The sequence below is a fragment of the Antechinus flavipes genome, chromosome 4 (genome assembly GCF_016432865.1).
Source record: "Antechinus flavipes isolate AdamAnt ecotype Samford, QLD, Australia chromosome 4, AdamAnt_v2, whole genome shotgun sequence".
Classification (NCBI taxonomy): domain Eukaryota; kingdom Metazoa; phylum Chordata; class Mammalia; order Dasyuromorphia; family Dasyuridae; genus Antechinus; species Antechinus flavipes.
In genome coordinates, this window is record NC_067401.1 from 6,419,611 (window position 1) to 6,433,393 (window position 13,783).

The window sequence follows — 13,783 nt, forward strand, 5'->3', positions numbered from 1 at the left end:
AGGCCCGGAGCACGCGGGGACCCCAGGGAGCAAAGCCCTGCCTCCTGTCAGCGTGTGAGCTCCGAGAGGGCAGCCGTGCGTCCGGGTGGGGGGCAGGGGTTCTCTGGCACGTGGGTCCGTGCGCGTGCATCGCCGCCTGGGTCCTGTGCGAGCCCGGCTGTGTGCGCACACGTCTGCCTGGGCACGCGCGCCCGTGAGTGCGGCCGTGCGCGCGCGCTGGTGGGTCGCGGCGTGTGTGCCCGAGCGCTCGGCAGCGATCTGCGAGGCGGCCGGCGGGAGGTGCTGTGATCCCTCCCGCGGAGGAAGGAGGGCGGGCGGCGCGAGCTGTATAAAGACGGCGGCTGGCCGGCCGAGCCTCAGTCTCTTGGAGCTGCCCAGCAGCCGGGGTCAGAAGCCGGAGGACGGACAGCCCAGCCCAGCCCCAGCCGCCTGCGCCTCCCAGGTAAGGCTCGGCTTCTGCTCCTCTCCGCGCTCGCTCGCGGGGGGCCCGAGCACCCCGAGGCTGGGGGCCCCGGACCCTCCGCTCGCGGCTCCGACGGTGGTTGGCGCGGCTCGCGTGCTCCGGCCCCGGCTGCCACCCCCGGCCCCTCGGAGTGGCCCTGCCCCGCCCCGGCCGCAGTCTGGAGAGGAAGCCCCTTCCCCCGTGCGCGCCCCCCGCCCCTCCCCTGCCCCGGCTCCCGCGCCCAGCAGGGACCTCTCCGCAGTCCCCGGGGGCCAGCGAACTCCTCGAACTTCTTTCCCCCTCTTTGTTCCGCTCTTTGCCGGGCGTGCCCGCCGCTGCCGGGGCTGCCAAGGTGGGCTCGGACTCCGGAGCGGAGACTCCCGGGCGGAGGCCCCCCGGGGGCTCAGACGGCTCCAGCCCACTCTGGGACCGAAGGATGCCCGGGCTCGCACCGAGCCTTCCCGTCCGGCTCTCCCCGCACCTCCCGTGGGCTTGCCGGCTTCACGCCGGGAAATGAGCCCACTGGCAGTCAAGTGGCCAGGATTCGGGGCTCAGTGGGAGCCTCCTTCCCTGGGGGGACGGACCCGGCGGCCGCAGGCTGCTCCACCCAACATTTTACCTTGGTGGAAATCGAGGCCCTCCGAGGTCAGTCACTAGCCCAGGGTGACCCAGCTGTAAGCGGCGGAGGTGGGATTAGAATTCAGGTCCTGCAGTCACAAATCTCTCCACTGCCCCATGCTTAGCGAGCACCCAGTGACCGACTAACCCTCTTACACTGAGACTTGCATTCAAGGCTTCCAGGGGTCTAGAATCTATTTGCATTCAGAGCTTCGGCTTCGGAGAAGCTGTAAGTGGGGATGGCCAGAACCAGCCCCACCCCCGGCCCATTTCGCGACTGCCTCTGTTTTGACTGCTTACCCTTTTCTTGTGGCCTGTCTAGCCCCAGTTGTAAACGCATTAAAACGATTTGTGTGGAGAGTGGAAGGAGACTCGACCCCATCCAAGTTTGCGCGCCTGAGCTAGGCCAGGGATGCTGGGGAGTCAGGCGTTTGAAATGAAGGTCAGGGATGGGTGGGCAATAAAAGGGGGAGAATGCGGAGCTGTAAAAAGGGTCCTTCCCCCCTACCCCTCCCCATTCATGGCTCACAACAGGATAATTAGGTTTTAAGAAGGGGGAGAGGGCCTCATTAAATAAGTTTATAGCCCTTTGAAGATATTTGCTGCGGTGACAGAGCCTGAAAGTTCTTTTCTTCAACCTTGCAGAGGGAGTTGGGCTAACTTTGGTTTTTTCTTTTCTAAAAGTGCAGAGGATGTCTTTGTGTCGCCTTTATTCCCTGAAAATGCCGAGATCAAATAGGCTGGCCTAGAAAAGGGGAGGAAGGAGCCGGCTTGTTGGGCTTCACTGATCACTTTTCTACAGCAGAGCCGGGGATCAACTCCCCTCCTGTTCGCCCAGACTTAAAGAAGTGGCTGCAGGGGTTTTCTCCCCTCTCCGAAGCAGGAGTCTGGTGGGGGGTGGGCGAGGGGCGGGGTGAGGGGAGTAGGGGGTATCTGTCTTTGAAACAACTTAACCCTTTTATTTCTCCCCCTGTAAATAAATACTCAGTTGTGTGGACAGGACCGCTATTGTATGGGTATGATGCTGAGGCAGCTGCCTTGGAGACCAAGAGCCAAAAAAAAAAAAAAAAAAAAAAAAGGCACCAGGAAATGGAGCAATCCCTGTATTTTGCTGCCAAACTGATAAAAAACAGATTCGTTCTTACCTTGAAACACACACACATACACTCACATACACTCACACACACTCACACACACACACTCACACACACTCAAACACACTCACACCATTCCAGAGATCAGGGTGTACCTGGGTCAGCCACCAGTGGCCAGCTGAGCTGGAGCCCCTATTTGAAAGAGCCCTCAGAGACATGACAAGGTATTAGGGTCTACTAATCAAGCCCAACTTTGGGAGGGAGAGGAGAGAGCTTGGGGCTCGCTGGATGCAGAGTCCCTCCCTAATCAGGAACAGTTGGGTTTTGTGTGACAATTGTAAGCAGGGAGGGGAGGGAGGCTCCTGTTTCCAGCTAGCCTCTGGGGAAACTAGTGCAAATGGCTCTGGGAGGCTTCGGAGACTGGCCCTGCAGAGACAGAGCTCGAACTCTTTCTGAGGATCTGCCCTACAATTTCTAACCCTTAAGTAATTGTTGTTTAAAGAAACAGTGGTGGAAGCCTTCCTCCAAAGGAGTTGGGTTCAAATACTGTCTGTGTCCCTCATTCTCTGTATGACAGGAGGGAGGTCTCCTCCTCCCTCTGGGGGTATGGGGTGGGTGGGGGTGGACAACCTGGCTTTCTGGGTTCCTTCCACTCTCCATCTCTAAAGGCCGAAGAGCAGCGCCAGTAAACTTTTAGACTGGACTCCTAAGAAACTTATTTTCACTCTTTTGTACAAGATTTTTTTAAAAGACTGTTATTAAAGTGTATGTTCGTTCAATGGTATAACTGAGAAGACAAAGACTGTTTCTATATTAAGGATTTTAGAGGTCAGAAAAAATATAGCCCGAGGATACATACTTTCTCTTTTTAAGCATAAAAAATAGGGAATGGGGGAGGGAGGAGCAAAGTTTCTTGGCGTTGCAAACTGGGTTAAGCTGGGAATGTTTGACGCCTTTGTTACCTGAAAGGCAGAAGTTAGAAGGACTTCTCAATTAACCAGTTGCTACTATCTGGATACCAAAACGACTTCCCACAGTGAATGGCAGAATGAATACTCTTACACCTACGTTTTATAGGAAATGGCTCTTTGTTGACCCCAGTTAGGAAGGGAAGGGAGGCCCAAAGCTTTGGTGAAAGGTTCTTAACTGGGTGGAGTTGGGGTTGCCAGGGGCTCCCAGAAGCTGTAAACCACCGTGGGGTAAGACACTGACTGATAAGGAAGTGGAGCCAGGTGGCTGGCTCCGAGTCTGCCTCCTCCCCTGCTCTCGCACCCAAACGCGGCTCCTGAGGGTTCTTGTGACAGGCGGTGTTTACACTGGGAAGAGGATGTTAACAGAGAGCCTGAATTCCAATTCTGTGTCTTTTTCTTACAGCCTAGATGCCCTTGAACAAGCACTTCTCCCCTCCCGGAGGGCTCTCGATTAGACCACATTGCCTCTCCAAGTCCCTTTCTACCTCTCTGGGCCCTGGTTGAGTGATAACATAAAAGTCAATAGTCACTAGACTGTTTATTAAGCACTGACTATGTGCCACGCATTGTGCTGAGCACTGAGGATCTGGATAAGCAAAAAGAAAGGGTATTCCAGCTCTGGAGGGCGCCCCGGGGAAAGGGCTGAGCTAATAAAATACCTTTTCCAGCTCTGGGCTAATCTGTGGGGGAATTAATCCCCTAGCTGGCTTGCCAGTGTAGACAGCGGTCTTTCTTTTCAGTGCTGTCACTCCTTCCCCCAGCCCTCCATGTCTGCAGTGTGGGGGGCATCTGAGCACAATAGACTGGGATCGGGTTTCTGAGTGTTCATCGCACGATGCTCTGGCCAAGGACCGGGGGTGGGGCAGGGGATGCAGCCGTAGCATCCTCTCTAGGTTTGTGGGAAATGTGCCTAAAGCCCCGGGGAGAGGAGGGTGTGCTGGCTCTGTGTGAATAGGGGTCAAGGTTTATTTATGCCCCTGTGGTCCCCGGGCAGCCCCTGATTTGCATGAAACAAGCTCACCCTGGGTCATTCCTGAATGCAGTGGGAGGGCTGCTTTGTTGGCTAGGGAAGGAAACAGGCCACTTGTCCCTGCTTGGGCTGCGGGAGCAGATGGCCCAGGCTGCCCAATGCACCTTCTAGGCCACGGCATGGATCTCGAGCAGGTTTGGGAAACCTGGAGGCTGGTCCCGGATCCTTGACAAGTTATTCCTTCCAGAGTGTGCAGTTATTAAGTACCTACTATCTCCCAGACCTGAACTCAGGGAGAGACAGAGAAAGGGAAGGCAACCAATGTTTATCAAATGCCAGGCGCTGTGTGCTAAGCGCTTTATAAATTTTAGCTCCTTTGATTACAATTGTGGATTTTAAAAAATGTACGGATTGATGGTGACTCATGGGAAAGGTGGACTGGGATCGCCTTGTAAAGGTTTAAAAATTCAAAGCTAAAAGGTCTCTGCTTTATGTCTTAGGCAATGTGGAGCCCTAGGAGGATTTAGGGATTAGATTTACTCTGCCTGATCCCAGAAGGCAGAGTGGGGAGTAATAGGTGAGGGGTGGAAGAAAGAGGAAGGAGAGGGTGTTGCAGAGAGGTCAATTTGGCTTTATTCGAGGCAAGGCCTCCTAATAATTACGTGGTGGAGAGGAAGTCATTTCCCCAGGCAGGAAGAGCTCAGGTTCAAGGTCTGCCTTTGACACGTACTAGCCCTGAGACAAAGGACAAGTGACTCTCTTAACTGGGGAGATGAATTGTAGCATTTTTCACAACCATTATTAACCTTCTCGGTGGTTCAGTCTTGGAGAGATCACAAGCGGGGAAGCTTTGGTAACAGAACCAGGCCGGGGTGGGGGGGGTGCTTGGGGAGACAAGCAAAATTGATGGGGATGGACCAGGAGAAGCCATCCTCCTGCACCTGTGGCGTTTGCCAGAGCACATGGCCCTCGGAGCCTTTAGCCTTTCCCTTTACTAAAATACTCTCCTGCAGAAAGTCTGCACTTATTCCTGGAAGTATTCTGGGGGCCTGCACGTGTTTTTCCCACCTGCTCAAACTGGAAGGAACATTTAGATTCTCTAGTCCAATAATCCATCAGCAATCATTTATTAACCACCTGCTCCATGCTGCATTCAGGAGGTAGAGATACTATCAATTCACCAACAAGTTTATTAATCATTTATGAGGGCCAGGTTTTGTGCTGGGCACTGGAGATAAACAGATAAATGAAATGCTCCCCTGCCTTCAAACAGCTTTAGTCTATCAGCAAATCTAGCTTCTTGTGTTTAGCAAAGTAATTTCTCCATTCATTCAAGCTCTCATCCGACAGACGAGGGACCCAGAGGCCCATAAGGGAGAACTAGCTTGCCCAAGTCACTCAGGTGATCAGAGGAATGGGGAGTCCCCCCCTTGACCTCTTGGTTCCAAATCTAGGGCTCTCTCCTAGCATCTCACCAGCTCATCGAACCACATGGAACAGAGGAGGAGATGGGCATTTGTGTGTGGGAGCATGGGTTTTGGAGTTAAGTGTTTGGCCTTTGAGAGTGCCCATCGAAGGGTATGGGGTCCTTCAGCTGGGGGAACCACTCCTCTTCCCACTGGATGTGCTTGGGACCAGTTGAGATCTCTGGAAGGACAGATGGTCAGATGTCTGAACACTCCATCCTGGGCAGTCTCTATAGCAGAGATGGACAATGTTCTCCTTCTCTTCATATCCAAAGTATTTAAACCTGGGTTTTAATTCCAACTCTTTACGAGGAAGGTCCCTGGGCCTTGTTAAATGAGGAAGGCTGGACTGGATCACCTTAAAGTTCCCTGGAAGCTCTAAATTTAGGATCCTGAACCGTGGCTACTTTCTCTCCATGTTTCTTTGGGCAGGGGGATTCCTGTTTGGGGGGGCCTTAGTTTCTAATGTGTGGGTTGGATTTGTTGACCTCTGCATCCCTTCTAGCTCTGATTCCTGTGTTCTCAGTACCTTAGGTTTCTAGCTCTAGATTTGCCAGCTTAGAGGTCATTGGAAAGACCCCAAGACTAGGGATAGATCAAGGGTTATTAATCTGGGACTCATGCATTTAAAAAAAAATTAGTTTGATAACTGAATTTTAATATATGATTGGTTTTCTTTTTAATCTTAAATATTTTATGCATTTTAAAACACTCATGAGAAAAGGGTCCACAAGTTTCACCAGACCCCTAAGAGGCTTGTAGTCCACAAAAAGTTGAAGTCCCTGGGCTAGAGTTCGGTGGATGGTGCCATCCTACCTGGGAAGAATAGGCTAGCCTCCCTTTCACCCTGTCAAAGGTAGATCAGAAGGGATTGAACCAGGAACAGGAATGCTTCAAGTCAACAACTCTTGTTTTTTGTCATGACCCCAATCCTGTTCTGATGCTCCATTGTGTCACCAGGGTGTTTCAGGGAAGGAAGCCCAGTTCATCTCCTGTACCTGACAGGTCTTTCCTCTTTTTTGCACTGCAGGATTGAGGGAGTCTAAACTCTCAGGGAAGAAAAAAACCTGGGTTCTCTCCCCTTCCTTACCCCCATTTGGAGCTTTCCAAGGCAGAGAAGCCTTTCATTCTGCCTTCTAGGATGGAGCTTTCCTTGCTCTTCCCTTGAAATGGGCGGCGAATGACCCAAGAGCCTGCAGATGTGCAGGGGCACGGGCTGGATGCTTTTGGCCGGACAAGTCCTTACCCCCAGTAAGAGGCCAGTGGGCAGTGAATTACTGCCTTCTTCCAGCAGAGGGTGATCTGACCTGCTCTCTAGGCCTATGCTGGCTGAAGAGACCTCAACTCTGGAGTGGATGGATTCATTGTTCCTTCCAATGTGAATAGGAAAATCCCGAAAATCCTCTGCCTGTCTAGTTCTCTCTGCCTCTGTCTCTCTCTGTCTGTCTCTCTCTGTTTTTCTGTCTCTCTGTCTCTACCTCCCTCTTTCTGCCTTTCTTTCTTCTCCATCTCAGTCTGTCTTTCTCTGCAAATGCACTCTTTAATAACAAAACATAATGTATATTAGATTCTTCAGAAAGCATTAGGTATTGGGAAGTGGTCACTTATCCCTAAGCTTAATGGAGACTGACCCAGTTCTCGGGATCATAGCTAGAAAGGCTTTAAAAGTCTTCTAATCTGGCCTCTGGGAGAGACATTAAGCAACTCATCCAAAAATCAGTGACTTAGCTGGGATTTGAATCCAGGTCCCCTGACTCCAAATCCAACTATTTCTACTCTGCCTTAGCAATCATATCTCATATTTACAAAGTGCTGCAAGGATTATAAAGCACTTTGTAAATATGGTCTCATTTGACCCTCACAAGGGCTTTGGGAAGTAGATGTTCTTATGTTTTCCTCATTATAGAGAGGAGAGGGAGACCAGAAAAGGCTTATGGCACTTCTCAGAATAACAGGGGAGCAAGATCTAAAGCAAGGTTTGAATACAGGGCTCCTACTTCCAAGCCCCCCACTTTCTCCACTGCTCCATCTGGTGGAGTCATTTTAATACCATCTTCTCTTATTACAGATGAAGGAACTGAAGCCCCAGGAAACTAAGCTTGTATTCTAATAGATTGCTCTACTCGAGGACAGGTTCTGTGTCATGAGTGTGTTTGTGAAAGAGAGAGAGAGTGTGTGCTATGTGCATGTGTGTGTGTTTGCACAAGTACTTCCTCTGTAGTTGCTTCCTCGCTGTATTCAAAAGCCAAAATGGTTTTAATTATAATATATTTTTTAAAAAGATAGCGATTTTGAATTGCGATTTCAGCATTAAAAGATGCTATGGGGACATTTGGGAAATTCAGGCCTTCTGTTGCCATGTCACGGATGCTCTGTGTATAACGGGTCTGTTCTTTTGAAAGAGAGGCTTGCTATTATTAAAATCAATTTGCTTTTTGAGGGCAGCTTTTAATTTATTTCCAAAAGGAATCTCATAGCTATCCCCAGGATAAGAGGTTCAAATATTGGATGACATTCATTTGAAATGCACAGGAAAGCGGGAGATCTGATTACTCGGCTCTTTATTTAGGTCTCTATCCCCCTCCTCCTGATTCCCCTCCTCCCTCCCCCCTTGCCCTTCTTTTCCCTCTCTCCCTCCCTCCTTCCCTCCCTCCACCTTGCTGGGCAGCCTGAAAGGAGCCCGTCCATGGGATCACTTGGGCCATTGGTGGTAGCGATAATAGCCTCCAGACCAGAGTGGAGCTCTGGGGAGCTGTCCTCCTGCCCTGTAACAGGCCCAGCACCCCGCTGCCTGACTCCCCACTGTGTCAGAAGATACTTAATGAGGAGAGAGCCAGGCTGAAGTAGGGAAAAGCAAGGGAGGGGGCAGGGAAGTGTTCCTTGTCATCATAAATAATTTTTTTTGGCACAGAATTCAGTGATTTACCAAATCAAATTAACATTGCCCAGAGGGCAGAAGCAGAATACGAAACAATTACTTCTCAGTTCTCCAAGTCCCTTCTCCCCCAGTGCCCTGGGGTTTAAGACCAGAGAGAGCTGGCAGCAACCCAAAATTAGGGATGTCAGAGAGGGAGAGAGGGGGGAGTAAATGCAGAAATGAGCCTTTCCAAGATAATTATTTTAAAAAGAAAAAGGCATTAAGATGTCTTCTTTCCCGATTGCATATCACAGCACTCCCTGCTTGGATCTCATTGATTCTTCCTGGACCTCAATTTCTCCCTCAGGAAAATAAGGGGATGGGACTAGACATCATCCAATGTAATGATAATGACCCTGTTGGCAAACCAGGTGCCAGGGTTGCTTCATCTTCCTAGGGAGACTTAATGAGTTCAACTCTTGATCTGAAGAGGTCTTTTGGAACGATGGCTGAACTTGAGTCATGGGGTCATAGATTGGAGGTCATTGATTCCAACTTCTTCATTTTACAAATAAAGAAACTTGAGTTCCTGGATAAAATTTGAATTTAGGCAGCAGAGCAGAGAAAGGGCCACTAAGGGCGCCACAGAGCACTCATCATCCTGTATTTAAATGTGCTCTCCCTGGCTGTGGGAACCTGAGCGAGTCATTTCACCCAGTTTGCCTCAGTTTCCTTCTCTGTAAAATGAGCTGGAAAAGGAATCGGCCAACCCCTCCAGTGTCTCTGCCAAGAAAAGCCCCAATGGGGTCATGGAGAACAACTGGACACAACTGAAGAGAATGAGTAACTATGAGCCAGACCTTGTGCCACATGGCATGTAGATCCACAATCAGATGCTTTGCAAGAAAGCAGCTTGCTTTCTTCTATGTTAGAAAATAAACAGCTCACTTCTATGTTAGAAAGTTCTGAGTTCGGATTCTGGCTCATGGTGACCTTGGGAAAAAAAGTCCCCTTCCCTTTCTGCATTTCATCTGTAAATTGAGAAGTTTGGACTCCATGGCTTCCAAGGCCCCTTTTAGATCTGTGACTGTCTGATTGTTCACAGGTGTCATATGTAAGCCTCTATATGCTTTGTCGTTAAAACAACTGTTCAAATGAAGCAACGGGGGAAGACACTCCATCCCAGACAGCAGCTGGCTAACAGGAGGGTTTCCTCAAATCCCTCATCTCTCCCCAACGTCAGAAATGTGCACCAAGAAGGAAGGCTTCTCACCATTCCTTACATTTTGAGCATTTTTCCTAGATTCTTCCTAATTAGAAACTGAGGGTGGCCCAGAGCCCAGGACTTGGGCTTCCATGTAGGTGGGGAATACAAGGCTGGAGCCTTTCACTTGTATTTTTTAATTTAATGTGAATCCGGGCTAGAATTTTTCAAGATTGTTCTTGGGAGCCTACAGCCACGATCCTGAGTAAGGCTGCTCCCCTCCTCCAAGATGCAGATGAGATAGCTCCAAAGGGTCTCCTGTGCAGAGAGACCACATCATCATCTTGGGGGGGGGATTGGGGAAGGGGGCTGACAGCTCCTTGGCCCACCGAGTGCTCACTGATTTCATACCCGGGGATCACAGCCAACCGGATGAGGTCATAAGCATACTGTATAGCAATAATAATGATGATGATGATGATGATGATGATGATGAAAAACTCACACAGCAAGTGGCTGTTTCTTTTTTTGGGGAAACAGATGAATTTAGGCCCAGTTAACTATAGTGTTCATTTAGCCCAGCTTTAACTTGCCTGCTATCTGTCCCCCTTCTATTTGTAAAGCAAGCTTAAATAAGTCTTTGAACCTTGATTTATTTTTAAAGTAAATTTGGTCCTTGAAGGGACTAGACTATTTTTTTTGAATCTCTATATAGCCCAGCCTAGGTGCTTAATATTTCCTTGTTGACTGATTCTCAAAAATTTCCTGGATACATTAGAATGTAATTTTTGAGAGCAGGGATCTGTTTCTGTCTCTCTCTCTCTCCCCTCTGTCTCTGTCTCTGTCTCTGTCTCTGTCTCTGTCTCTCTCTCTCTCTCTCTCACTTTCCTCTGATCCTCCTTCCTTCCTCCATTCTTTGCCTCTTTCTCTTTTTCCTTCCTTCCTTCTCTCCTCCCCCCCCCCCCATAGTATAGTATCTGGGAGTTAGCCTACAATTAATGAATGATTGTTAATTGATTCTCTGAAATTCCTGAAACAAATGTAATCCTCCATGAGAGTAAGGACTATTTCCTACTTCTTTTTTCTTTTTATTGGCAAGTGCTTAATAAATGTTGATTAAATTAGGTTGAAGAAGCAGTATTATTCAGTGAGAGAAGGCAAAACAAAATTCATAATCTTGGCTCTATTGCCCACTTACCGAATGGACTTTGGCTTCAGTTTCCTTATCAGTAAAATGGAAGAGTTGAACTAAATGACTCCACTATATAGTCCCTTACATACAGTCCCTTTCATCTGTATGTATGCAAGCTGCAGAGAAGAGTTTTGCTCTATGGAAAGGGAACTTTGAAATAGAGAATCCTAGAAAGGGCCTAGGTAACTTTGAAAAGTTGTAGGTCATACAGCCGTAGTTTGATCGCTGAAAGGGATCTTACTTAGAGGCCGTCTAGTCCAACCCCCTCATTTTTACATATGAGTAAACTGAGACCCCGAGAAGCCAAACACCTTGCTTATGCTCACAGAGCTTGAAAGTGATAATGGATTCCATGTCACCAGAAGTCTTCACAGAGGCATTGGACGACCCTTTGTTGGGGATATAAGAGAAGTCATTCTTGCTCAGGTCCAAGGAGTACATGAGGTTCCTTGCGATGCTGAGATTCTGTAATAATCTTCCATAAGACCAGCCACGTACCAGAGCATCTGGAAGGGGGAGCAAGAGGAGCAAGTTATTGATGTCAATAACTCCTAATCAGTGTTTTTTTTTTCCCCTCTTGCAGGTCATTTAGTTGAGTCTTCACCAGTCATGGATTCCTTCTCCTTTGATTACTCAGAACCAGTGAATTTCACAGACATCAATTGGACATGCACCAGCGGAGATTGCATCACCGTGGACACCGTCATGTGCCCTAGCGCGACGGGCCGAAACGTCCTGTTGTATACCCTCTCCATCTTTTATATTTTCATCTTTGTAGTTGGGATGATAGCCAACTCTGTGGTGGTCTGGGTGAATCTCCAGGCCAAGACGACGGGTTACGAGACTCACCTGTACATCTTAAATCTGGCCATCGCCGATCTGTGTGTGGTTGTCACCATTCCCATCTGGGTGGTCTCTCTGGTCCAGCACAACCAGTGGCCCATGGGGGAGCTCACCTGCAAGATCGCTCACCTCATTTTCTCCATCAACCTTTTTGGCAGTATCTTCTTCCTGACCTGCATGAGTGTGGACCGCTATCTCTCCGTGACCTATTTCACCAACACCAGCTGCCAAAAGAAGAAGGTCGTCCGCCGGCTCATCTGTATTTTCGTGTGGCTCCTGGCCATCTGTGTCTCCCTGCCGGACGCCTACTACCTGAAGACCGTCACCTCGGCCGCCAACAACGAGACCTACTGCCGCTCCATCTACCCGGAGCACAGCATCAAGGAGTGGCTGCTGGGCATGGAGCTGCTCTCCGTGGTCCTGGGCTTCATCATCCCTTTCTCCATCATCGCGGTCTTCTATTTCCTACTGGCCAGAGCCATCTCAGCCTCGGGGGACCAGGAGAAACACAGCAACCAGAAGATCATCTTCTCCTACGTCATCGTCTTCCTCATCTGCTGGTTACCCTATCACGCCGTGGTGCTTCTAGACATCTTCTCCTTCCTCCACTTTATTCCCTTCAACTGTCAGCTGGAAAACTTCCTCTACACAGCCCTCCACGTCACTCAGTGTCTGTCCCTGGTGCACTGCTGTGTCAACCCGGTACTCTACAGCTTCATTAACCGAAACTACCGGTACGAGCTGATGAAAGCTTTCATCTTCAAGTACTCGGCCAAAACCGGTCTCACCAAACTCATAGATGCCTCCAGAGTATCAGAAGCAGAGTACTCTGCCTTGGAGCAGAATGCCAAATGACCAGGGGGTCCCATCCCTGAAAACATCTTGTCGAACTTCTTTGCTTGACTTTCACAGGGCACAAAAGAAAGGGAAACAAGCTTCTAGTTGGATGGATCCATTCCTACAAAGTCATCTGCTTGTTTCTTCTCAGAACCTATGTATGCGTCCAGCGTCCAACCTGGAAAAGGAAAGTTTTGCGTTCAGCAAAGCCTCCATGCGCTGTTGGAGACATCACACTGAGAACAAAGATGCCGTGAGAGAGAGCTCCAGAGTTCAGTGTATATTTTATATGATGTATTGTATTTAAGACTGAAGACTTTTTTTTATTTTCTGGTTATCAGTGTACCTTAATACATTGTATTTGAAAGTTAAATATATTTTTATCGTCTATTTGAAGTATAAAGTTGACCTGTGTATCCAGAGTGCTGTAGTTTAAATGTTAGCATGGCATCACTTTTGACTGTTTTGACTAAAGATGACTTTCATTGTTAGCTGGATGGAAAATATATGTATATAAATATCTATCTATCTATCTATATATGTTGGTCTTGATGGAAATGTTTTATTTACAATAGCTTTATATGTGTATGGTATATACACCAGCATGGGGCACGGGACCCGAGCTGTTTGCTTTAAAATACAGCCTGGGGTATGAACAGTATTGTAAAGTTAGGGTCACCGCAAGACCTTGGGTCAAGTTGGTTAATAGATCCACGGAAGGAACAGAGAGGGCTCGTTGCAGAAAGTTCTATTTGTAACTTATTTTTTAAAATAAAAGTCTTTGTTCCAAAGGCATCTGATGGTTCTGAGTTATCTTTGGGGGGGGTTAGAGAACACAAACAAATGGGAGGACCAAGTCAACTGAAAAATATGAAGATGGAACTCTAGCATTGCAACAATCCCAATTTCCCTCTGCTGCTGTTATGTACTGCTTGAGCCTGAGCTTAATGTTTTTAAAACGCACAGAAAGAGAGAGACATGATAAGAGTAAAGGGTCAGCCTGAAGTGAATAATTTAGGGTCTGGAAGAAGACAATCCACAGGGTGATTTTCTCTATTCCATGATTATGTGTATGTGAGTATGTGTAAGTGTGTGTGTTTCTGTGTGTGTGTGTGTGTGTGTGTGTGTGTAAAATATCGGAGTAGTAGTAATAGTAGTAGTAGTAGTAGTAGTAGTAGTAGTAGTAGTAGTAGTAGAGGTAGTAGTAATAGTAGTAGTAGTAGTATTAAGAGTAAGAGGAGGAGGAGGAGGAGTAATAGTAGTAGTAACAGTAGAAAGAACCATAGACA

General features: G+C 48.5%; 1 protein-coding gene across 1 annotated transcript; it reads left to right on the forward strand.

Annotated features, from left to right (window-relative positions):
• The first annotated feature begins 324 nt into the window (after positions 1-324).
• On the forward strand, positions 325-13,289 carry ACKR3 (atypical chemokine receptor 3). The gene is made up of 2 exons (XM_051999127.1): positions 325-442; positions 11,398-13,289. The coding sequence occupies exon 2, from the start codon at positions 11,424-11,426 to the stop codon at positions 12,510-12,512; it is 1,089 nt and encodes a 362-aa protein (XP_051855087.1). The 5' UTR covers positions 325-442; positions 11,398-11,423; the 3' UTR covers positions 12,513-13,289.
• Positions 13,290-13,783: the final 494 nt, after the last annotated feature.